The 24,907-nt window shown below is 37.7% G+C and overlaps 1 protein-coding gene across 1 annotated transcript in view; it reads right to left on the minus strand.

Annotated features, from left to right (window-relative positions):
- Positions 1 to 251: 251 nt before the first annotated feature.
- The window catches only part of LOC113954591, a 42,476-nt gene continuing 17,820 nt past the window's right edge, over positions 252 to 24,907 (minus strand). The window contains exons 7-8 of the mRNA XM_027659122.1: positions 21,661 to 21,800; positions 252 to 415 (exon numbers count right to left, since the gene is read on the minus strand). Coding sequence (XP_027514923.1) covers positions 21,798 to 21,800 — 3 coding nt within the window. The 3' untranslated portion in view covers positions 252 to 415; positions 21,661 to 21,797. The remainder of the gene's footprint in view (positions 416 to 21,660; positions 21,801 to 24,907) is intronic.

Here is a 24,907-nt window from a genome sequence, read left to right on the forward strand (position 1 = left end):
GGTCAGTGGTATTCCTCTTTGTCTCTTTCCAGTTTCTCAACACCCCATTTCAACAGAAAACACTGGACTGCTATCTGAGGTGAAAATTTCTTACTCATCAAGCCTAGACTGTCAGATTTACAGAGAGAATACTGTAATTCTCCACTTCCTCCTCCTCCTGTCTCAAAAAAGGATGCAATGTTGGCTTTTTTCCAGTCAGCAGGAACCTCCTCTGATCAACATGAATTTTCTTAGATTAGTCTCACCATCATTTCAGCAAACTCCTTCAATACTTCCAGATGTATTCCATCTGAAGATATTCAGCTGCTTTAAATAGTCCCCTGAAGCTTTTGCTTCTCAACTGTCATCTGCTTCTCTCTTTCCCAGCCATATTGATGGAAGCAGTGGTCTCAGAAAAGGGCTTTGCCTGTAAGAACTGACACAAAAGAATACACTGAGTATTTCAGCTGCCTGATTTGCTCAATGACATGGTGCCCTCCCTCCAGACGTTTGAAAGGCCCCCCATGACGACAAGAAATACCTATTTAAGGCCAATCCACCACCTCCTCTTCCCCAGGTGATCTGTTACTGACCTCCACAACAAAACATATCAAAATTTGTCCCATCTCACTTTGAACTCTTATTTCTTCGTGAAGTTTTCCAACATTCAAAAGTCCCTAAAGAGAGGGTGCAATTATCCACCCTTTTCCTGCCCTCATGTCTGTGCTGAACTGCCTGTTTCATCCATGTCAATGCTCCACTTTTTCATGCCACACCTCTTTCACTTGCACTCATCTCTTCGTAGCACTGATCCTAATTGTAAAAGCTGATATGTCTGACCCAGGATCCTTCCCTAACAGGACTTGTTGCTCCTCTGTTTCCAGGGCACTGCAGCCATATTTAAAGTTCAACAGCTGCAGGTTGAAATGGAGCCCTCCTCTCACTGCTAGACTTACACCCTGCTGGGTGGCTGCCCACCTGCTGCTTCAGCATTGCCTTCCCACCCTCAGGGTGTCTCCTGCCTCAGCAGAGTCTCTTGGAGATTCTATCAGTGTCTCATCTGTCATTCTTCACAGAAGGACTGCTCATTTCCTGGCTAGTATTGTTTTGCTTATTTTCATCAAGAAAAGGAAAGCAGTAGCAGATATCTCTGACTCGGTGTTCTCATTTCATTTTTCAGTTTGGACTCCGACCTGCAGGAACACCTATACACAATGTGAATAGAATAGCCTGGGTTGTGCAGATGGGTAGTCAGGCTAGCTGACTTCATAGTTATCTATGTACCTAAAATCTATGGTCTACAATAATTTCTCCTTCTCTTTAATTATTGGTGAAGCAGAATGCTATTCCAGCTGTGAGGGACACAGAAGAAGACGGTGTGTAGGAGATACACAGCTGAAATTCTGCAGCGTAAATCTAACCTCGCAGAGAAAGAGAGAGCATCAAATGTGTAGAACCTCCTTTTTGGAGCTGAAATGCCATCCAGCTGTGCTTGCAGAGAGAGGAAAAGCTAATGAGCTGGTGTCCTACTGTGGGAGTCTGTGCTGGGGATCTCTGGAAGCTCGCACAGCAGAAGACATTTTACTCTCTATTCTGGGGTGAATCGTACCTCACAGAGTGTGTTTCTAATTTTTAATGTGTTCCAGTGGAGAAACTAAACTGTGTGTATTTGCTGCTGTGAAATAGCTTTTCTGCTCTAATAGAAATACATCTGGTGACAAAGTGATGCATTTCTTCCTCAAAGGCAGCAGAAGAGATATGTATTTTTAGGAAAAGAGGCACCTTTAACTGATCTTTCAGTATTTCAAGACAGCCAAAAGAAGCTTCAGAGTAGACCTCTCTGGAATAAACTCCTGATGAAGACAGTCCACCTGTAGTCTTATCTGATAGTGGTTGGTTCACGCTTTGAAACATCTGTCTAATTTCTCTACTGTAATTCTCTAATCTTTTGGCAAGTTCCTGCTAAGCTTCCCAACAATGTAAGTTATTGAAATTAATAATTATTACAAAATAAATTGAGTTATTGAAGTTAATAAGTGAAATTAGTGAAGTCTTTCATTAGTGTCTCTTACATGGACTAAATACCTCAAGCATTATAATTTTTTTTTCTGGAACAAATAAAGATCAGTAGCATATGTCCATTCACTGAGATGAGATTTTCCTTTCTATTTTACGTCTTAGAGATACCTATGACACTAAAAACTTAAAGAATAAAAGAAAAAAATATCATGCTGGATAGAGACTCTTGAATTTTATGAAACTTTAGGTGCGATTCAAACAGTAAATCAGCAAAGCTTACCCTTTTTCTTTAATATATGGATATAGACCCACAGTCAGGGAATGGAACCAGACCATCCCCAACAGATACAGGATGACTTGAAATCACTGGAATCAGGTATGTTGATTTACATCAGTTGAAGTTACAGCCCATAATATTTAAATTGTATGTAAGCAAGTGGCTTATGGCTTGGATTTTTGCATCCCCTGACATAAAATAGTCTGCTTTATCAAAAAAACAGGGTCCTGATTCAGAAAGTACCCTTCTCAAGTGCCACTGACTCCAATATTTAACTAAAAAGAGACAGGCTTCCCGAACATTATACTTTAAAGGAAACTCTCCATTATAGTTCTTTTTTCTCTAAATCCTCCACAATCTTAACCGTGGCTGAAAGATTTAAAATAGGATTATATCAGACTTTATCCAGCAAGACTTCCAATTAGTTTTTAAGGCAATACTCATATTTTTACAATACCAGGAGAAGCAGCAAAATTTATGGATCATTAGGCCAGTAAAGCTTAGAGGAAAGTAGCTGCAGTTACTTTAGACAAGACGCGAATGCACCTATTTTTCTCAGATTTTTATGTTCTGGGTTTATACCATGTGTCACTGCCTGCATAATTCTGAGAAATGCTACTTTTTTACAATTTTTATCTTTTTCCAGTGCTAAATCTCTAGCCCTCCTTGAAGAGATGGAATGTTACAAGAGAGATAATAAATAAATTATTATCTTGTAACCTGTCTGTGTTCTCTTATTTTAGGATTTATTTGAGGCCCTCTGAAAGCTGCTACTACTTTTTAGGAAAAAGTGTAATAACACATGCTCTGAAAATGTCTTTATGTCTATCAACATAAAGTAATCACATTTTCTTCAGCATAATATGAAGCTAGAAATAATAATAACATCTTTGAAAGAAAATATTAGACTAGCTTAGTTAATTTAAAATGGATTTGGAACATTCAATTAGTCAAATAAAGATTCCTAGTTATACATTATTCTGCTTACTACTCTCAAATTATATGTGTGCTGTATGAAATGCCCCTGGGCTGCTGTACCCCAGACCAATAACCCATCACACCAATACATGCTTCTCTTGGGTCAACTCTGAGGTCAACACCATTATCCTGAGTAGTCACTTTGGCATCAAGGGGTCAAGCAGAATATGTATGCATATGCTTGCATGCATATGCAAGAATTTTGCAAAACTAAGGTCCTGTTTAGTAATCACTCAAGACTTCCCATTTTTGCATGTAGTGTCTCATCTTGCAGTTAATAAGAAATTTCATAGGACACTTTCTCATGAGGTTCATGGACATTCACAAACTTCCATGAATAAATCAGTCTGGAACAGTTACTAAAAAAAATAGATTTCAAATGCTATGGTTTAACCTTCCCAAATTTTGACTTTTTTTGTCTTTAGAACATAGAAATCATACAACTTTTTCTTTTATTCAATCTGACATTGAAAATAAATCAATTGTATTTAAGTGTCTTTCTCTCTTTCCCTGTAGTACTATTTTGACAGCAAACCTGATCCCTTCAGTACTACCTCTTTCTTTTATCTCAGCAAATGTTGTCACCAGTTTTGTAAAGGAATTTCATTTCTAACTCATGGATCGTGGCATGAATAATATGAAACACCCCAGACACAATGCTGACAACTGAAATCTCTGGCAATTATTCCATTTACTGAAGAAAGTGAACAAAAAAACCCCAGCACTTCACTATGATTAGCTATAATTTTGTTGAAATTATACGCACACTTACAATGACACTTTCAACATAGTGTGTGCACATCTAATTCAGAAGAATTTATTTCCAGAGACCTGTCCCATGATTTATCAGGACTGTGTGCATTTCTATAGAAAAGATTCAAGAGTTTAATTTTAAAACATACTTTGTATGTGAATACTGAGTGTGGTACCATTTTCATAAAGTGCTTTACTAGATATTAATAAAAAGACTAGATAGCTTCCAAGCAAGAGGCACTGAGATGCTACTGCAGCAAGATGTTGAATAATTTGACACATCTACAAGTAGTTTGACTCACAGAATCATAATTTCACTAGAAAATGCCCTAGAAAGGGAGAGAATTAAGTCAGGTTACAAAATAAACTGTTCAGTTTACCTACATCTCCCTCTCTGCAGGAAATTGTGAAACATATAGCAAATTCAAGACCCATCTCTCTTTAGCCAGCACACACAAAAAGAATGAAGTCAGATACTACAGACCAAAATACTGCGTGCAAAAATGCATTCTGGTGCAGAGGAGAATGGCTCCTTCTGCTTATTTATTCCCTTGCAAATCATGGCCATGGTTTAAAACCTTCATGCCTCTGCCATCCCTTGATCTCTTTCCCTCCGGTTTGTTATGAATCAGAGAAAAAGATATTTTTCTGAGAGTTACCCCCTTTAGCTTCTCAGAATATGGATTAAACAACAGTTTATTTGAAAGTATGATTAACATGGCAGCAAAGGTGTCCAGCTGCATCTGTGAATTGGCTGTTATGTCTTATTGGCTGCTCAGTTGTTACAAGTTACATAAGCAAACAACCTCATTTCCATGACCTTGAGGGGTCCTTCGAGGTTTCTGAATCTTTCTTTTAGTTCATGGTTTGAGATCTCCAAAATCCAGTTCCCTAGTCTAAACCCCCTCCTACATCTCAACCCAGTGTGAGATGTGTTTTTTCCAGACAAAACACAGGCTGTACCATTGTAGAAAGTAAGGCTATAGTAATGTAAGTACAAGAGTGGAGCTAAGTTTGTGATAATGCTATATTGATGTGTAGTAGAGAGATTTTGATTACATTTTAGTTTATTGAAGATTGCATGTTAATTAGAGTTTTTCAAATTGTTGTGATATGTTGACATTTTGCAAAAGCAGGGGGTGGAGTGTTGTAGTGGTTTGAACCAGGTTTTCCCCCTGCAGTTATAAAATGGTAAAACCCCAGGGGGTGGTGACCCTTGAAGTTTTTAAGTTTTAGCTAATGAGTGCTTCTGCAAAATATAAACATATCCCAAGCAGACCAGAAGAGAGAGTTGTAGTTTGGTGGTAGAAGAGGTAGCCATGTTGTAGGAGCCACGAGGAGAAACAGCAGCAGCAGCCCACTGGGGGCTGGGCTCTCCCCAGCCCCAGTGGGGGGCTGTGCAGACCTGGAACAGCATAAAGCTGGGCTAGGTGCCTGCAGCTGGAAGCTAAATAAGTTTTCTCCACCGTGAGTGAGCAGCAGAAAGCGGCGGCAGCGTCCAGAGATTGTGGCTAAGAGCCAAGAGATAAGAACTGAACTGGAGAAGCAGCAGACACAGCATACAACTGAGCAAGGAAGACAGAGTTGTCTGGGAGAGCTGAGAAAGAAAGCCAGGAACTGAGAGACAGAGTTTTGGGAGTAAGAACTGAACCAGACCTCCCAAAACGCCTTTGAGACCCCTCTTGAGTTGGGGTAGTGGACTCCTACTGGATGGAAGTCCTAAAATGCAACATGCAGCAACGGAGAAAGAGGAGCTGAAAACCTCAAAGACGTCCCGGAGCCAGACGGGAGGTGACCTTGAGGGTGACCTTGAGCCCCCCCTCGCCACTGCTGTTAAGCTAGCAGCCTTGAGACAGAGCACGGAGCTCTGCAAAGGGGAATTTGAATTCCCTGAGGAAGGGACTTTCACGAAGACGCCCCTGCACTTCGTGATATGCCTGTGGTGACGCAAGTTTTGTCCCTGCTGGCAGTCCACAGGTGAGACCTCTGCTTGGAGTTGAAGGGCGAGAGGGGGCTTGGATGCCCCCCTTGTGTGTACTGGCAGAGTCCAGTTACAGTTGCTGCATGGAAGACAGAAGAAGCTGCTGCATGGAAGACAGAGGAGAAGCTGCTGCCCTAAATGTGGAAAGGATCTTTCCTTCTTCCCTCCTGGACTTTTATTTGGAGGGGAGAAGAGATTTGATCCATTGTAAATACTTATGTCATGGTAGAGATAGCTAAGATTGTACATAATGTATTGTAGTATTTATTTGTACAGTCATTGTAATATATTCCCTTTCCCCCCACTTTGAGTCTGGTGTGTTTGTCTGGAAAAAACACATCTCACACTGGGTTGAGATGTAGGAGGGGGTTTAGACTAGGGAATTGGATTTTGGAGATCTCAAACCATGACAATAGGTAGGTTTACAGAAGAGAACTGTAGTGGCTTTCTATGCATGACACCACTTTCTGGGGAGGGGAGAGAGGGCGCACGACCGGAAGGGTCACAGGGCAGCGAGGAAAAGGGGAGGCGAGGCGCGGGCCTTGCCCCCGGTCTCCCTAATGCTACAACTTTCTTCTTTCACTGAATGGTCCCATAAAAAAAGTTTTAAAATGCTGGAACCTCCTGTGAAGCACACCTACAAGCTGCACTCTCAAGTTCTTCTAGATCTTTTATATCCATATTTTCCCTGGAGTGACTCTAGATCGTATTCAGAATGAGACACAGGAGAAACAAATTAGCCTTCACTATAAATTGATTTATGCCTTGGTAAATTTGTGAAAGTAGTAAGGTGGTTGCTTTTTTACTTTCCAGCAGATCCAAGAAAACACTTCAAAACTATGGTAAATATGAAGCAACATATGGAGGAAGGACAATACTTTTGCCTAATCAAAATAATTCTGATATTTTAGTAGTCATGACATGATCTGTGCAGCTTCCCTTTCAGACTTTTAAGAAAGTAATGTAGACACAGAAAGAAAGAAGATTCCGGGGGCAAGTGGGTCCCAGTCAGCACACACAAAAGCAAAGCTCTAAACATTCACAGAAGGAGACCTGCTCTTCTCCTCGAGGACACGGACGAAGCCTCTTGACATTCATGACAGTACCTAAATTCCCAGGCTCTAGGATTTTAGGAGACAGGGTTACAACTCAGGTTGCCCTGGATGCAGAGGACAGAGAACAAATTTGCAAGGCACCAGCTGGAGGCTCTTGGTGCATTTTTTCCCACAGCCTGCAAGAAAGGTGTTAATTGTTGTACTATAAAGTATGACGGCTTCACTGTAGCGCTGTGCAGAGATTCTGCTGAACCACAGTTCTAGTAAATGCAGTGAGCCAGCAAAAATCGTTCATAAAAAAAAATATTACCATGCATCTCTTTTAAGATGCTGCACGTAGAAATTGTCTATCTTACATTCATATCAAATAGATTATGTATTTCTTCGGTTGCCAAGAAGGAAAGGTGTATATATAATATTTTTCTACTTTATACTTTCTGATACTGTGGGAAATTATGCCAGTTATGGAAGGTAAAGGACAAGTTAGGAAGCACCAGCGGTCTGGAAAATTTTACTACCTTGGGCTTTTCAAAGACAGAAAATAAAATAAAGAATTTTTTTTTAAGCATATTGGAAACATAGTAACTTCTAAGTAAAATAGGGCACCAATAAGGGCTAACTAAATACTGTTTTGTGACAAAGTCTAAGACCAAAAATCAAAATATAGTCAATTAGAGAAATGAAGCAGATGTTCTCACTTAGAGAAAGACCATGATTATAAAACTGGAAATGAAAGATAATTAAAAAAGAAGATACAGAGACTTGGGTTTTGAGGGTTTTATTTTTATTTGACATAAACTCTTTCCTACTTAGGGTAATGCTAACTTTCTTCTTGGTTGATATGTAGGGGGTTTTGCAATTATTATTTTGAATGTATTTTTTTCCTTTAGATATCAGGTAAAAATGCTGTGCAGTCCTTGTATCATATATTTTCCTGCAAGATGGGACAGATTATGTAATGACTTCCATTGGCTTTAAAATTGTAATAATGAGTTTGGAGGGTAATTTTTCCTCTTTGGTCTTAAAGGAATAAAAGTCTACACTGATTACTTTGATGTTGAACCTGTGATGTCACTCTTCTCAGATGTGTGCATTTGAATCATACCTTCTAAGGACAGGATACCTTCAGGTAGGATACTTGCACTTGGTAAGACTGACAGACAGCTTTTTCTGTGTGTAGAGTCACTGACTGCAGTTCAGTGAACCATTTCACATTGGAAGATGGAACCAAATTATTTTTTTTAAAAACTATGCTGATTCCAGCTCTGCTTACAACCCTTATCACACCCTCATGAGCTCATTGGAGGCACAGGGTGGCTTTTTGAAGTTCAGGCAAGCCCTGCCACCTTTCAGGTCACTTACCTGCTCTTGAAAACAAATTGTGTGTTTTATCATCTGCAAGCTCTTTTGCCCATCATCACACTACTCTTCCTATTGTAAGATGTTACGAGATATAAGTAAATAAAATATACTATACACAACTGAAGTACAATAAACCCCTTGGATCTCACAGGTATTTAATCAGAGAGCACTCTGCAAATAAATGATTTATTCATGAAGCCAGTGTATTGACTGCCATCATGCAGACATTGTAAAATACAAATATTGAAAGGATACAGAAATGGTGATGCAGAAAAGAAGGTATTTAACTGTAGACAAATCCCAAGACAATACTCTGATAGTTTTAAAGGCATTTGAAGTATTTTATATCACCATAAAAGCCTCTGCAGAGTATAAGGTATTTCTTTGGCTACAGTGAAACATGAATAATATTGCAGAAATACTTAATTTTGTTTAATGGCATTGGGAAGTGCATTTCATTTAGGAGATAGCCTGACTGCTTAGAAAAATTGATTCACAGCAATGAAACTGGTCAGATAATCTATTGTGAATAAAACCTATTGCAAATTTGATCATTTCTCATAGAATAATTACCCGTTAATAACTTCTTGCATTATTCAGCCAGCTCTAGACTACAGCATATTTATTTCTGAGGAAGATAGTGAATTATTCAAGAAACTTTTTAGTGGATAGTTATACAGCTTCACTTAAACTTTGTACTCACTTAAGGATGCTGTGGTAACTGAATACTGAATTGTATCACATATGGCACATACCTAAAGTAGTGTATGTAAAGTAGTAAAAGTAGAGAAAATTCCAGAAGTTTGATCAGACTATTAAAAGTAACCTTCAGGAAATTATACTACAAGTGAACAGAATCTTTTGGCCAAATTCTGTGCTGGCAGCTCACAGCTCTCTCTCTGCAGCATTTTGTATTATGTAAACTGTCCAATCATTAGATGTTGTGCCTTGTCCTTCCCTTTACCCTGTATTTCAAGTTACATGAATATTTAGTGGTGTAAACAAAACAGATGTGGGTATTAAAAGAGTTTTTGTTCCACATTCTAATGCAATCAAGGAAAGCTTTTTGCAGAAGACTGTGAGAGTAGCAGGCATCTCCACCTCTGCTTTCCCTGAGAATAAGCAAATTTTCATGGTATTCAGAGTAGAAATTACTGGGCTGACTGGACATTAAGGTTTGACATGACAGCTACGTTTTTCCCCTACCCTGGCATGAAAAAGGGACCCAAACTTCAGCACTGGTTCCTTTGTAAAAACATATTGCAAACGATCTGTCCAGACTTCTATAGCCAGTAGAGACAAATAGGTGCATCCTGGAGATGATTCACCTAAGACAGTTACCAGGAAACAGTTTTGTCTGTTTAGTAAAGTATCTATTTAAATGAAGATTTTACACTTCATTCTCAAATTCTAGTTGGCTGAAAGTAGGCAACAGAACTGCTGTCCCTGGTTGATGTCTTCTCTTACTGAGTAGATCAGTGCCCTATTCACCATAATATCAGAAGTGTATTTTTCTCAGCCTCAGGTTTTAGAGCTTTTTTCTAAGAAAGTACCCAGTAAAGCAGTAAGTTTAATCTATATCTCCTACACACTCAGTGAGTGCCATAGCCAACAGATCACTAGGTATCTGAGGATGATGTTATTTTTTGTGTGTTCCATTTCTTCATGTTTGAGTCTTTGAAAAAATTAGGCCCACGAAATAGATATTTCATGACAAATGTATTGGGTCTGGCTGAGATGGAGTTCATTTCTCCCACAGCAGCCCTCACAGTGCTGTGCTTTGCATTGGTAGCTAGAAGGATGTTGATAACACACCGGTGTTTTGGCTGCTGCTGAGCACAGAATCAGCACTGTAACATTCCTTCTGGGAGGGGACACAAGTAGGCCAGCTGACCCAGATTAACCAAAGGGATATTTCATACCATATGACATCAGCTCAGATATAAAAGCTAAGGAAAGGAGCAGGAAGGGGGGTATTCATTGTTCCAATAGCTGCCTGCTGAGGAACCATTACATGTGCTGAAGCCCTGCTTCTTGGGAGTGGCTGATCATCTCTGCTGATGGGAAGTAGAAAATAAACCTTGTTACTTTTTCGCTTCGCTTTTGTGCACGCAAGCCTTTGATTTGCTTTTGCTTTAAATAAACTTCCTTATCCCAACCCACAAGTTGTTTTCTATCTTACTCTCTCTCCCCTTTACAGTTGGGAAGGGGAGTGATAGAGCGGCTGGGTGGGCATCTGGTGTCCAGCCAAGGTCAACCCACCACAGCTGCCAAGAGCCCATGTCACATATTTCTTTTAAGCGTTTTCTCCCTGTCTGTCTCTGAAGCAGCCTTCATAATTCAGGCAATGCTTTTCCATGGGGTGTTTTTTTTTTCCAGAGTGTTCAGACATAAGTTGACCTCTAGGCACTTTTTGCCTCCTTACAAAGTCATTAAAACCTTTGGTTGCCCTAAGATGCTTGTGCTGCTGCTGCAACACACCTACCTACAGACTACTGTAAGCATGCTTCTTTCAGTTGAAAAACGTAGTTTCTCAAGTAAAGCCTTTAGTAAGTCAGGAGTTAGAGCAAAAAGTGATTAGACATGAAAAGAAAAATAAGAAACCACATATATTGATGTCTTAATATTTTCAAACTACAGTACCAGAATAATGGTGATAAATAATAGTTTTCAAACCATAATAAAATTAATATGAATTTCACTTCATAGTCAGTGAACATTCTTCCTGTTGATTTCATAGCAGGAAAACTAGAAAGTAAACTTATTTAGAGACTGTTTCAAATACAGTAAGAAAGAAGTACATTCATATTTATAGAGGTAATACTCTTCCTTTAAATATCAGTTCTCACCTTTGATGACAACTGTATTTTATCATAGTGCTTACAAGTACTACTGAATATTTATTAACGCATGCTTTATTCCCCTAAGTATGTTCACAAGGCACATGTTTATAGGAACAGAAGAACTGGAGAAAATATATCTTTCTGGATTAAAAGACTTGCGGTTGACGCTTTAATTTCTGTGGAATATTTTCAATACAACGCTACAGGATTCATTAGGACAAAGAAGATGGATGGATAGACAGAAGGTGGCAAACTGTCTGAAATTTTAACTGAATACTACCTAAGCCTATTTGCCAAGTTCACTGAAGCTCGGGGGCTTTCTGATGTTTTGCACATCACCACCTCACACTGTGTGTGTGCTAAACAATTCTGTTCTCACTAGATAAAACTACTTACATGGTCTTTGATGTAATTGATAAAAGAAAACTAATGGTGTATTGCATAACTGTGAATTAGGGAATGTAGCTGTTGAATTAACAAGTATTCACAGTCATGCTGCAATTTCTCTGGAAAAATGTCATAGGGGTTCCTCCTTTATTCAATAATTTGGTGCAATCTAAACTTTGTTTGAGGTTCTGCATCTATAATGTACTGAACATTTTTTTCTGCTCATTAGAAGAAGCTGAAGGAGACTGGGATACACTAAAGGAATACAACCATGCCATGATTTCCATAAAATAAATATGAATAATGCATTTATTCATTTAGAACTATATGTATACTTAGGCTTAATGGAAGGATGCGCTCACTCAAATGTCTTTGTTCTGTTGTACTTTATATATTGTCAAAAGCTTTTCTGACTTTCTCTGAAACTTGACTTCAGTTTTTGCAACAGTTTATAATAACTGTCTTCATAAGATTCTTAGAGTTTGGCTTCTTGTGGTTCTTTTAAATTCTTTTCCCTACACAACAATAGAATGAAAAGTTGTTGCTTCAGGTTTGGATTTTCATGTTTCTTATTTTCATTATTAGATAATGCTTTTCTCTACACAACAGTAAAAGAGAAAGTTATTTTATGCTTTATTAGGCTGGGTGACATATTCTTCCAATGGTCAGCAGTATATTCAGCAAATTGTGTTACACTTGACTGCAGTTTATAAGAAATTGTAGAATAAGTAACTGTAGCCTACAAAAGATCTAATTATTAATACACTGGCAAACTTTCTTGCCTGTTCATGTCAGTCATAAACAGATCTTGATTTCTGTGTACATATTAGAAGTATTTGTCAAATACCTTGTATAAATGACACATTGATTTGTTGGTATCTATTTGTTCTGTATGCCTATGAATGATCATCTAAGACAGAATATATTATTTCTATTTCCCACTTTGAATAATATTTTATCTGAATAATAAAAACCAGCTAGTTCTTGTTCTTGATTATGTAGTACCTTTTCAAAAGGAGCATATATTGTGCATCAAAACAAAAAAAATTCCTTTTGGAAGTTTATTTCTGTCCCCATTTCTCATAGCACTTCTCACGCTGTCTTATTCAGTGCAGAATCCTGCCATTAAAATTTTAAATAACAATAAATTAAGTTCGATGAGGTAGCAAAAATGACAGAATTTATTAATATCTCTTTTGAATTTCGAATAGCAAACTTCTGCATGTCAAAGTTGCTAAGTATAATTATTTGCTTTCTAAAAAGCAAACTGGAACTCTATAGAGAGCTCTTTCTTAAAACTATTATCAGTTACAGATTTCCTCACTATGTCTCATAACTGCAAGGAACACTTGTGGTTTTAGTGTTTCAAGGCACACTGGGCAAAAGGCACCAGCTGTACACATCACTATGTCATCAAATGTAATTTTCCGTACAGAAATGTTTAAACTATACCACAAAAAATGCTTGTGGTATTTTGGTTTGATACTTCATGAATAATCCATGTCCAATTTAAAGAAATTACACAACTGGTTCAGCCCAACTAACCGACCGGTAGTTGGTAATGATGCAAAATAGTTTCACTATAGTTTCACTATAAAACTGGCCCAAGACTGTAACTTCCCCAGCCTTCACTGAAATAATTTAATCTGTCATTTCAAAAATGTCATTGCTAGAGGTTTCTCTTACATTTCTTCCAAGGCTGTTTCTTCTTTAAGGATAGTGGAAGCATTATTTTGAGATACAGTCTAAAAAGAAGTTGTAAAATGTTTTCAAGTTCTGAATATAGATGAAGGACTTGCAGTGTGGCAGATTCATTTTCCCCTCAAGATGAGTGTGCTGCATCATTGAGACTATTTTTAAACTACCATGGTTCTTAGCGTATTGCTTTGTTTCTCTAAGTTATTACATCCATGGGTAGTCTCCAAATATGAGCACTGAGGGTCAGTAAGAAATCTTAGTCCACTGGAATCCATTTTAAACCATCAGCTCTAACTATTTTCAATTTTATCACCACATCTTAATGATAAAAAGATGGGCAATTCAAATTACACAAATATGAATGAAGTCTCTACCTAGAAAGGACAAAGCAAGTTCTTCTTTGTACCAGAAAAAAAAGTGATTCCCAGATAGAATTCTTGAAAGCCAGTAAAAAGCCTACCCTATAGCAGAAAAGTCTGAGTAGAAGTTGTTATCCACCTTTAAAGACAAAAATGATTATTTTGTTGACTCAAATATCCTTGCTTTAACTTTGAAGTTGACTCTGCAGTTTCCTTGTACATTGGCATAGAAGCCTTATCCTGTGTCATGTTCTCATGGATTCACAGTTCTGAACAAGCAAATGCTCCTAGATGGCATGAGAAGTGGCTGACTTCTTCTAAAACCTGGAGGCTGATGGGCAGCAGCCTCCTGGCCTTAAGCAGGGGCCTTTGAGCTCCACAAAATAATTCCACCGCTAGACAACTATTTTTTTCAAAAATCTTAATTCTTTTTGTTGACCTGTAAAGCCTGTTCTGAGTTGGTTTTATCCAGTTGCCTTGGGCATCCAGTTGCCTGCTGTTTCTGACACAAGCATGGTCCCGGAGCTGTGGAAACTGTAAAACAACTACCCTCAGCTCCTACCAGCACAGGCAATCGGCCAGCTGTGAGCTTTGCCTTCAAGCAGTTCTCCCTGCACAGCTGCTCTCTTCATGAGGAACTGTAGCGATAGGACAAAGAGCAATGGGTTCAAACTGAAAGAGGGGAAATTTAGGTTAGATAAACAGAAGAAATTCTATGTGAGGGTGATGAGGCACTTGGGACAGGTAGCCTGGAGAAATTGTGGATGCCCCATTCCTGGAAACGTTCAAGACCAGGTTGGATGGGGCTTTGAGCAGCCTGGTCTAGTGGAAGGTGTCCCTGCCCATGGCAGAGGGTTTGGAACTAAATGATCTTTAAGGTCCTTTCCAACCCAAACCATTCTATGATTCTGCAATTCTATGAGATCTCCAAGCTGAAGATGTGCACAGTGGCAGGCAGACAGTGGAGTATTAAGTTGCCCTGTACATGTTGCACGGGATGGCACAAGAGGCAGTAAGATACAAGAGCAGAGAGGGGAGGAATATGTTGTTTTGAGTAGTTAAAAATAAAATAGTCTACATTTTAATGGACACGTGAAGAGAAGGAAAGTAGTATGGAATGCAAGAAAAGGTGAACCTGAAATATTCATAAGTAGGGCTCCTGCTTAACACTCATAAAAAAGTAATGCATGTGGACACCATGTTTGTTTTCTGTTTGGTGTTGTTCTGACATTTTTTGATGTGTACTCTGGTCACAAATTTCAAGTGCTGTTCTATAACCTTGACAGTTAGAGGACTTACAAAAGGAAATGAAAAGTGAGCAAAGGCTAAAAGAGGAGGAGAGAGATGACAAAGAAGTGAGAGGGAAGACTCCTTTTCTCTGGAAACTGGGGCTTTCCATCAAACATTAAGTAATAACTTCAATAAAACCTTCTTTTCATAACACTTTATGAGTGAAAGCAATAACATAAAAACAACTGCATTAAACTGACTAAAGTCTTGTTTCAGTATTTGATATTACATATACTGAAACATTCATTTGTAGCCATAATTATTGAAGTTTTGTTGGATGGAGACCCTACAAGAAAAATCTCTTGTTCTTGAACTGGTTTTCTTTGTGAAAATCACAGTGAAGTTTGCTTTGCAGTGCTTACAAGCCTTTCTTCCTAACAGAACTTCATTTTAGTAATTAGTGTCAAAAATGCCTATCAGCTGTTAAGTTATTCTGCTTAATTTTCATTCTCTTCCCTATAATCTAGTTCTGGATAAAGTAGTATTTGTCAGAAGTATTTTAATGAAAACTTTTGAAAATTGCTCAAACTCACACTTATGTTATTTGTAAAAGAATATAATAAAAGATATTTATAAAATACAAGCTAGTGAGACAAATATTTTGCCCTAAGACGTCCTCTTTAAAAAGAAACACTGATATTTCTGTATTCTTCTTCCACTCAGGAGTAGCTAAAGCTTTCTGGAGAAGTCTTATTTTGTTGAAAGCTAGGAACATAATGCCTCAGGCCTAGATTCTAGTCTGGTTTATTCACAAAAATATTTAATCTATGTTTATTTGAGAAATACAACAAAACATGAGGCATATGTGGAGCAAAATCCTGAACATGTAAAAGTCAGTGTTGCCTTATTATTTACTGGCATTTACAAACCTGCAATGCTTTGTTAGAAATGTGACACTTCTATTAAATATTGCATATCTATACCCTGATTTATGATAAAATAGATGCCAGCCATTATCACATAGTTTACCATATACCTAACTAATAAAATCAGGTTATCAATGCTTTTAAAAATTAAACAATAAAAGTTTCAGTGAAAACATCTAGGAAATTAAGAGAACGGAAGTTGATCCTTTTGCTTTAGTCATATTGGCTGTTTACAGCAAAGAGAGTTAAGAAGTTATTCAGTGGTTTGTAGGCTTCTAAAAGAAACCAAAACTTGATAAAACTGCTTCTGCCACAGTAAATTATGTACTGTATATTTTCTCTGTGCGTGAAAGGACATTTATCCAGACGAAGAATCCTCCCGCATCCAAGGCAATAAAGCAGAAAATGTACCAAAAGTTAGAGCTGAATCTTGATGAATGCCCTTATCAAGATTTGAATGGCAAAAGAGTTCTTGTAATTAGGTAATTTTACAAGTCCTACTTCTAAGGACTCTTATCATGCATCCTAAAATAGTGCAGTACATTCATCCTGATGCCATACAGTACCAGCTACTGCATATGTTCTGTGTGTCCTTGGAACTGAGGCTTCTGATCTCTAGCATGGAACAGCACAAGCACAGGGCCTGATTCTCACCCAGGGTCTGGCCTTGATTCTGACTCAGGACTGGGTCACTGTGTACGCTTGGATATAAACTGTCCAAATTACCCTATGAACTGCCAGCTGGGACATAGCTGAATAATACCAGGAAGGAAATGGCTAACAAAATTCTCTGCTTCTTCTACTCAAAAGAAAAAACAGACCCTTCCTTCCACCACTGTTTTAACAATGATATACAAATCAGTGGCTACTACTCCCAAGATTCCCAAAGGTCTCTGAGGATAGTAACTGATTAATTTGTGATACCGGTGTTTTAACTGAGCAGCACCTTACTGCACAAGGGATAAGTACTGAAGTCAATACATAATTATGTAGTAAGACGTTACTGTGATAGAAAGATGTCATCATCTGGCCCCTGATCAAAATCAACACGGTTTCACAAATATTTTCATGTCAGGCAGGCTGGTGGAAGAGAACAGTTTAAACATAAGAATCATTCTTTCCTCTGAGGGAGTGGTGGAAATAGGTGGGCAGAGTGTGGTGTTTCTGACTCCTTGCAGCGTGGGAAATAAGAAGCACAGACTCTGAAATTCCACCCAAATGCTCAACCAGCCTCTGGAGATGGGGGATAGGTAATCCTCCAAACTGAGTGCCAAGAGCAAGGCAGGACATCTCAGCCATCCTGTCCAACCAAGTCCACTGTGAATAAGAAACTCTCTGCTTCCTGTCTTCTGCTTGGCTTTTAAATTCCTGTGACATTCATAGAGAGGAATGTGAATTCACACACACACGCACTTCTATATGTAGTCTGGTCTGTTAGGAAACATGGTAGAAAGATGTGTGAAAGAGGATATTTTCACCTTGAATTTGTGCTAACTGTTCAGATCCAGGAAGAAAGGGGTGACCAGCTGCTTATACCAGGAAGAAAAAAATCTAGTCTGTAAAGGAGCAAGATTCAGGATGGGAACAGTTCCAGGCATGGAGAAAAACATACAGCAATTGACAGGACTTTATTATATGGACCTTACAGTTACTATATGGACTTTACTGTTATTATGTGGTTTCATTGTATCCACACTACAAAGTGCACAGCCTGGGCATGCCTAGGTTTGCCATGAGTTTGCCTGCTCCCTGCTTCCCCGCTTCCTTCTCTGATAGGCTGAAGAAGCTGCAGAGAGGAGACAGTTACCATTTGCCCTTTTTCTCCCCCTTTTGCCTGTGTCCTTACCCTGATTTGTTCCCCTGTTTGTTTGTCTCGTGCTCCACCTCATATACTAGCCCTTTCCCCACCTAAAACTCATAAAACCTGACACACCTCAATAAAGGATCCTATTTTGCACCTCTACCTTGTCCCTGAACCCATCCATGCTGTGTCACAGCCCCGTTCCCCTTCCCCCTCGGACCGTGGCACTAGTCCTTAAAATGCTAGCAAAATGCTTCCAACTGAAAGCTAAAGCTAGTGTAGATTGGCAATGCTTTAGGAGACAATACTAGTGATATATCTGGGCCTTAAATTTGTCATGTTCACCATAAAAGATGTTGTTTAATGGTTAGGGAATATGAAATCAAGTTTAGGAAGGTTGAAAGAATGAATAAATCTTTGAATGAAAGAAATACACCTCTTATGTAAGTGGAAGGAAGACTGAGTACTTAATTTTCAACTTTCAATGGAAAAGACTATTGATGATTTAATAGCAGGAACTGATGATTTAATATGGATGATTTCATACCTGGTATTAAAAATATATGCATCCATTGTAAAAGATTTGTAAAAGCCTTGTGTAGTCATTACCTTGAGCATCAAGTTTTTATATAAACTCATATCATGGGACCATAATGTTACCGCCAATCATAATTCTTTTTCATTCATTACTCAGAGGATAGTAAAACTTGATGTGAATTTTTTTAGAGTTGTGAAATTATTTAGGAAATAAGAACTGAAAGAGAATCTCCACCCTTGGAATCCACCTTGGATTCTCTTTAAATTAAACCCCTAGGTGCTTTAACTGAAGCCACTTGCTACTTAAAGTTTGCTTTAATTAAACAAGCGAGCACTGGCTTGAAAACTGAATAGACTAAAAACTACATGTGCTATAATGGTCTTAGAAGTTTGAGAACATTTTAGCATATTTTTTTCTGACTTTCTTTCAGAGGTAACTTCTAGTGCAACCATTTCATGGTTTTTTTTCCTTTGTAACTGTTCTATGGCACAAGTCTTTTGGAACAGTGTATACATTTCAGTTGTTATTAACTTCTACTTTCCACAGCTACTGTAATTCATCTAGCCTATTGTGACCGAAGTTGCCCAAACTTGACCAAGTTATAATAGTTAGAACGTTTTAATTAATAATCCTTTACCACTAAGTATTGAGAAGGTCATGCTGGGTATGTTTGCTTCACAACTTCGGGTTCCATTTTTCTGGTCTTTCCCCACAGTGGCCTCTCAGAGAGATTTGAATCACAGGACCATATGCTGTTAGTAATGAATGCTCCATATTGCTGCAAGGGGGAAAATGTGGGCTCTGTGACTTGATGAGGATGCCTGAAGAGAAGCCAGAAAGGGTAGAGATCTCAAGGGGGATTCCATCCACCCAGAAAGAGGACTGAGGGAGTTGTTACTCCTCTGCTGAAGACTGGGAATGGGAAGAATGCCCTTGGATGACAGTGATACAGCATACGGGGGTTTTATAAAGGCTGGCATAGAATGAAATGAACAGATAGAAAACTGGGGCACAGCAGTTTGTCTGCATTTGAAGCATGCTAGGGCTCTCTACATATCCACCCTGACCATGGCAGTAGTCCTAGGGGCTCTGACACTACACTTGATTACTAGTTGACTCATATGCAGCAAAACTGTGAGGGAATCAGTGATGAACCTGACAGCATCAAAAAGCTTGGGAACCCATTGGAAACCACTGCCAGCCACTGGAGATGCCAGCAGCCGACAAGCCAGAGTCACTGTCTGAAGAGCTAAGGAGATTTCAGGAACTTGGTGTACTTGTGACAAAGTTCTTACTGCACACACTGATGAGCTGCACAGTAACAAGCTTTGTGCCTGGCAGACTGTTTCCTGGGCCATCACCTCTAGGATCAGCTTTTCCCAACAGTTCTGACTGCAGACACAGGTATCTTACCTAAATCAATAAAAGGGAGTTCACTAGAGATAAAGCATGGGAGAGGAAAATTTACAATTTCTTCCAGACAGTCTGAAAAATCCCATTACTTTTCTTATGAAGAGTTCCCTCTTCTTTATAAAGCCAAATGTTCTGGCTTTTTTGAGTACTCTTGAAAGAACAAGTCAGTTCTCGGCAAAAGGAGTCCTTGAATGGCAAAGATCAAATCAAGTTTCAGGAGAAAAGGAGACAAACAAAAGTACTGGAAAGTGGATATAAAGTTTTTTTTTACCAAGGAATACCTGAAGTTAAAATACTGAAGAGGACAGCTAAGGCTGAAAGCAGCCATGCCCAGAGGGCTGAACTTGTCCTGCAAGAATACTGCACAGAGAGCAGGATTAGAAGCAAAAACTGCGTGAGGCTTTTGCAAACTGAGCTCATGAAAAAATATAACAGCACTAAACACAGACCCTGTCAGTGACTGGGAGGTTTCCCATTTATTGCAAGAGCTGATTACACTTCATTATCTTTTCTTTGTCAATTGATGTGGCATACTTCTCAGTCATGAATGCCTGGCTAGATAGGAGCAAAGCCGGATAATGTTAAAAAAAACCCCAGTTTTTCTATGCACCAAAATTGCAGGACATAGAGGATCTTCAAAAGTAAAATAGCATTAGTCAGAGACAATAAATAGAAATTTTCTGTGTTCATTAATAACATGGGGAATGAGAATAGTGCTGCCTTTTTCAGAGATGGAAATGGAAATATAAATCAGATGAAGAAAATTACCTTAAAATGCAAAATCTCTTGTGAAATTCCAGAGCACTTGTGGTGTCAAGAGAAGAAAACTGCCAGAAAAAAATACCAAGGCATATTTTCATTCCATATTTGTTAATCCACGTCAGGCATGCACTTCAGTGAATGTTTCATGAATTTATGGAAAATATTCTGTACAGCTATTTATATAGTGCAAAACAAGAGGTAACTATTTAGCTGGTAAATTTTTTTGGCAGACATCTTTTGTAGCTTATAGCAACAGAGGAGAACAATGCATTTTCAATTTAAAAAAGCAAGAGGGTGTCATGAAACACAGGATTTGTAATGAAGGTTTCAGGAGACCAGATATGAGGAAAGAACTCTAATATAAAGTTCTACAATAAAAAAAAATAATTTAAAAGAGGAACACTTTAAAAAAATTCACAACCCCAACTTATTAAGGCTGTTAATGATATGATTTTCTGCCAACTGTTTCCTGTTTCTTACTCCTCTGAGAAATCTGGAAATAATAATGACAAAGAAACAATTATCTCAGAAGCAAATTTTAGAAGACAACATGCATTTTATTTTACCAAATTAAATTCAGCTCTTAATGAAAATGCCTCATTCACCTGTCAGCAGAAAGATACAATTTTGTACTTTTACCAAAAAGCCATCCTCCTTCTAAAAGACAAAGGCAAAACATATACCTGAAAGATGGCTTCTATGTCCGAAAGCTTGGTTGCCATTTTATTGGTTTGATAAAAGGAATTACTCCTCACTTCAGATACTTCCTTATTTACATGTTCAGAATACCACAGTAGCAAAAAATTGATCACTAAGAATACACCACACATCTGGAAAACCACTTTTTCAGTGTAACATTATAATTGACAGCTGTGACATTTAGTTGTAGAATAAAACTCTCTGCCTGGATAAATGCATGGATTTGCTTTTTAGTGTAGACCATAGCTTAAATGGAATTTTCTATCTGTAAATTATTCCTACTAGAAAAAATCCAATTATTATTTAGTCTATTTTGCCCACAGACACTACTGTGCTACTAGTCTGTTGATGCAAACTGTTCGAAGGTCCTTTAAATCATCCCTCAAAGCTAAAACCTTTTGTGGTGGGGTGTGAATAGTGAGATTGAGAAGAGGCTTGAAGCTAATGTGACACTGGTATGTGTACAACTTACTAGAAACTTACTGTTTTGAGCCTTATAACAGAGACACAGTTTTGGCAAATTCTAGGAAAAGGATCTCCAAGTTGCTCTGACTATAAAAGGACATCAAAAAATAGCAGCAGGAGAAAAAGAGCACCGACCTGTACCTGCCTGGTTTGCACTTGCTTCTCTTTCATCTGGGGTTGCTCAGTTATTTTGCTTTGTTGAAGTTGTTTGTGGGTTCTCCGTATAACGCAAGAAAACTTACAGGTCTGTTCTTGCAAGTGGAAAAGGACTGTTACTGGAAAAATATAATTAAAACAAAAATAGTCATCCTCTCTATAATCTTTGTAAACTTCACCCAGAACCTCCTGATAATATTTTAATTTTCTGTTTGTGATATAAAAAGAAATACCTTTGTCTTTTTCATCAAAACTTACCAAACTGTTTACGCTTGATTTCTCAATTAGACAGGAATTCTCCCTGGATTAGATTGGTTTTTTTCGCAAATGATGAGCATGAACTCATATCTAGCTAAAAATGTTTATCCTTTGTTGAATTGCAAACTTCAGTATGGTTGCAATTGTGATACTGGTCACAATATTAATGGTCCTAATCTCGTCTGTCACTTTGATATATCCAAAATCAACAATTCATGTCTCAGTTAATTTTAGAAATTTTTTCTACCTTATCCAACAGATGAAAAATTGACAAAAGTTTTTATAGTAAGGGCATCATTTTCCTGTGAGAGCCAATTTTACAAACCAATTGACTAATTCATTCCTCACAACTATCTCATTTAAAATAGACTGACAAAAGGCCAGCTGCAAAAGCAACTACACTAAACTGCTTCTCCCCCAGAAACACAATAGAGAAAATAGGTATTCATTATTTGAATTTGGTTGTTCACAGCTGGTGTTTTCATCAGCCAGTATAAATATTAGATGTCAGACCCATACGACAAAATTAAGTTTCAAATTTTAATGCCCCAAGAGAAATTTTGTGGGGTTCAGATGCAAAGTATTTTTTTTCCCTAAAATAATAAAGGACGATTTCCAAATTAGGTTCCTGGGTCAAACTCCAGGTTCTCTCAGACCTGTAAGTTGTTGTTTATAGGGACTTAATTTGAGCACTTCTGTAGTCAGTAAACTCACAGACTAATGATGCAAGAAAGCTTAACCTCAAAGACATAGAATCATAAAATCATAGAATACTTCTATTGGAAGTGACTTGAAGCACTTGGTTTTTAAACATAAATCTATTTATAGTCACCTTCTTTGTTTCTGCTTTGTTTCTGAAAAATACATCTCTTTAATTTACAGCCTGAACCTTTGGGACTAGAGGCACCACACACAGAGTCAGCCATGGGGATTTTAAGTAGAAAAAAATATTTCACATAGGAACCTATAAAAATCTGGTCCCTTGTTTAAGTCACATTTCATTGAGGTTAATTATACGTACATCCATTTTTTTTTTTTGTGTATGTGAAAGGTCACTTTGTAAAAAGCAATATAGGTCAGAACTCATTTAATCAGCATTTTGGCAAAGGAAAAGGCCATTCTATATTTCAGTATAATACTAGCTGTTTGCCTTATGTTACCAATCTTTTCAAACGTGGGAATTCAAGCTAAAAACAATAAAATATGAACTTTCAATCTTTTCCTTTTTTTCCAAAAGAATATTTAAAGGGCCCCATTAGTCAGAAGGAAATTGAATAAACTGAATAGGAAGATGAGTATGAGCTTCTATGTGTGTATCCAGATAGGGATTTTAAATATCCTCCTTCCTTTTTTAATTTAAGGTGAGAAAAAACTTAATTAAAGTATCTCATCTCATATCAGTTTGTGTAATCTCCAGAGATGTATTCTACTATGTACAAGCTCTAGTCAACTTAGCTGTACCTTTGAGCTGATCAAATCAATAAGTAGTGTTTATCCAGGTCAGCAAATATTTCTTGCAGCATAGCACTTCCATCATGAAAGATCCCCAACTGCTTTTACAAATTCTATGTATACTCATGTTTAGTCACATTATTTTCTAGTGAAATACATCCAGTGCTTTGATGGATCATAGCATCAGCCTTTGAGCACAGCAATAAAACAGCAGTAGAGGATGGGAACCAAAGTGTTCTGGATTTACATCAAACGACAGAAAGATTTAAGTAGATTAGTTACATATCGAGAAAGTGAGTAGTAGCCAAAAGAACACTGTCAGTCTTGCCAACCATGCAAACAAAATTCCTCTTATTGAAGAAGTTGACATGTTGAGAAGAGTACATTCAATTTTTAATACCTAATCACATTTGAAATTATAAATATATCTTTCTATTGTGACAGCTCAACATCTATCTGGATGATGCGAGCCTTCACGAAAAGTCAAAAACATTACAGCAACGTCTTTAAACACTAAAGGCAACCTGCACCATTGCACAGACCAAGAATCAGTTTTTGTCTCTGACACAATCATTTTCTTTTGGAGAGCCAACTCAGACAAGAACAAACTGGGAGCTTTCTAGACATGACAGACTGGCATCTCTAGCAACAACAAATATCTTCACAAAAGATATGGCATATTTTTGCACTACAGCATAAGACTTGAAATAAAGACCAAAGATGAGGGTTTGTCTAAGATATCAACCAGCAGCCTCTCTGGAGGATCTGAGTCATGTTCACCTATACTAATGTTTTACACCAATTTCATGCTGACAGCTGTTAAAAGAGAGGCTACCACAGATAATAAAAAAATTAGAATAAACACCCCCTTTTTTCCCTTGTCACTGTTGCTTTGATTAATTCAGTGATTTTTAAGAGTGGAATATGTCTAATAAATATGTAAACATTTTCTTCTTTCTACACTGTTTTAAGATATTTGTTAGCTTTAAACTATCTCCATCTAATATTATGAATGAGTTACCTAGAAAAAGTAAGTTAGATATGTGATGCAAACCTGAATTTATCTGTTATGAATAACAAAATGTAAACATACATTGGGTTTTTTTATTATGACTATTGCTTTATCATCTTTCAAATTCAACATGGGAGGGATTTAGCCCTTACTTAAAGAGATTTAAAGAATATGTACATATTCATAAGCGAATTTTTGGGATTAGAGTGATGTGATCAATGCAATAGCTTTGATTTCTTGGAAAATACAACGATTTATAATTGCCTTCCATTTATTTCTGAAGTTTGAGGCTGAATTTAGTAAAAATCTTTTATTCTTCCTAATTTAATTCTACCAAACCAAATGTAGCTATTTTTTCTAAGTGTCATCCTATTGGTAAAACTTCCTTGTCTTACAAATATGAAATATCTGAAGTCCAGGAGTCATCATCGTCACAAGTGAAATAAGAGTCTGACCAAATTCATGAAAAGAAAACCAATTAACCTGCTGCTTCTATCACATTCT

Source organism: Corapipo altera, unplaced genomic scaffold, assembly GCF_003945725.1.
Source record: "Corapipo altera isolate COAL_440 unplaced genomic scaffold, ASM394572v1 52, whole genome shotgun sequence".
Taxonomy (NCBI): domain Eukaryota; kingdom Metazoa; phylum Chordata; class Aves; order Passeriformes; family Pipridae; genus Corapipo; species Corapipo altera.